General features: G+C 46.4%; 1 protein-coding gene across 1 annotated transcript; it reads right to left on the reverse strand.

The window, feature by feature from the left end:
- Positions 1-48: 48 nt before the first annotated feature.
- EMH_0095740 (uncharacterized protein) lies at positions 49-1,009 on the reverse strand (the record flags this gene model as incomplete). Its single annotated transcript, XM_038023203.1, has 4 exons — positions 49-92; positions 223-287; positions 470-582; positions 908-1,009. The coding sequence occupies 4 exons, from the start codon at positions 1,007-1,009 to the stop codon at positions 49-51; spliced, it is 324 nt and encodes a 107-aa protein (XP_037879057.1).
- Positions 1,010-1,744: the final 735 nt, after the last annotated feature.

Consider the following 1,744-nt stretch of genomic DNA (forward strand, 5'->3'; position numbering starts at 1 on the left):
TCCATCCCTTCTCGCCAGCGTCTCATTATGGAGCGCTCTGCTCACAGCTCACACAGGTGCCCTTTTTGGACTTGTTGGCATGAAACATATTCCTGTGTGTATAGATATAAATACTACCTATTTCTGTGGTACGAACAATTGAGAAAATTAAATCGATTAAGTCTAAAGAAACAGTTCCCTTTTGCAGTATTACTACAAAGGCGGACAAAGGTGGGGACATACCAGCGGCAAGCAACTCATCGAGAAGGTGATTATACTCTGCTCTCTCTGCAACCTTCTTGCGGATCCTGCAAAGAACCCGCACACAAGAGGACACCGCATTCAGTGTCAATATTTTGCAGGGGGAAGGCACGACGAGCCGTTTAATGTATAATGGAAATCTCCTGGCAAAACAATTATCGCCAGCCAGAAATATATATTATACATACAGCACTCGCATACAGAACGCAGCTCTGTCAGCAAAGCGTACTTGGCTATGCGGAGAGCAAAGTCCTTTTCCAAGACCGACACTCTTTGTTGAACCTGTTCCTCGATGGTGCGGGCCCACGTCGCTTCTGCCTCAGCTCTCTCTGCAGATTCCCGCTACGAAAAGAAACAAATGGTAGAAAGCATAGGAGCAGTTTAGTAGGAAAACGAGTAGAGCCCAATATATATCTGGTGAAGGAACGCGTACCTCTGCTTGAGCTTTGCATGCAATCAATTCGGCGTCCTTCTTCCTGCAACATTCCTGTAGCTCCCTCTGTGTCAGCTGTAGAGACTGAGTATTACATTAGACACTCATCATTCCTGATTTTAGAGGGCTTCATTCCCCTGCACTACCAAGTCAAGAGTGAAGTATGATATAGTAATATCCAGCGACACTGTTCCCACTAGCCCCAGTTACAGCACCTGGGAGATATTCGCCTACCTGCAAGAGCTTTCTGCAGCTTGCAAGTTCCTGCTGCTGACGGCGGACTTCGAGGTTATCTCTCTGCCTTTTAGCAGATTCGATATCATGATGTCTTTTCATTTCTTCCAATTTCGCCTCGAGGGCTGCACACTTCTCAGTCAAATCCTATGGGAGCAACATGAAGAGAAAGACTGGCATAAGAAAATGCAATCGTTGGAACGAAAATGTCAAGGTAAATCACGCTAATTGTCGCATATGAATAGAGCCATAACCCTCCATCACATTTGCGTATAGCTCTGCTGTTCCAGTTAAATTTGTTGAGGAGGCGGAAGGGTAGGGTTCCTTTTTCTTTCCGTGTCCTGACTGAAACCGAAAACCCTTAAAGGCCGGCTAAGGATCTAGCGTACTTTTTCTTTCGCCGCTCCTGTTGCAGCTGCTATTGCTGTTTGTTTCTGCACGCATAGAACGGTACCCAATAAGAATAGTCCCGTTATAATTTATCTCAGCGCACCGCTTTTTTCTCCCAAATTGGCTATCGATCATGTGCCTGCGGGTCATTTCTGTCCTGAGGCGTATGATTGCCAGTTGATTCTCAGGTGTTCTACACTAGCAAGCTGAAGACGCGGCAGCTGATGCAGAAAATAGATATATCGCAAAAACTCGTTCAACCTTGAACAGAGCATACTTGCGCCTCTTCTAGACGACAACAGAGCTGCAACAGACCCGGCAGAAAACGCATTCGGTTTAACCTGTGTGTAGATAGAACGAACTCCCTCTGCGTTTAGGCGACATAGGAAGTACCCAAATGGCCCCGAATGGCAGAAGCTGTTGCTCGCATACCTCTTCGTTTCGCAC

The sequence above is a fragment of the Eimeria mitis genome, genomic scaffold (assembly GCF_000499745.2).
Source record: "Eimeria mitis Houghton genomic scaffold, Emh_scaff8739, whole genome shotgun sequence".
In the NCBI taxonomy this organism is placed as follows: Eukaryota; Apicomplexa; class Conoidasida; order Eucoccidiorida; family Eimeriidae; genus Eimeria; species Eimeria mitis.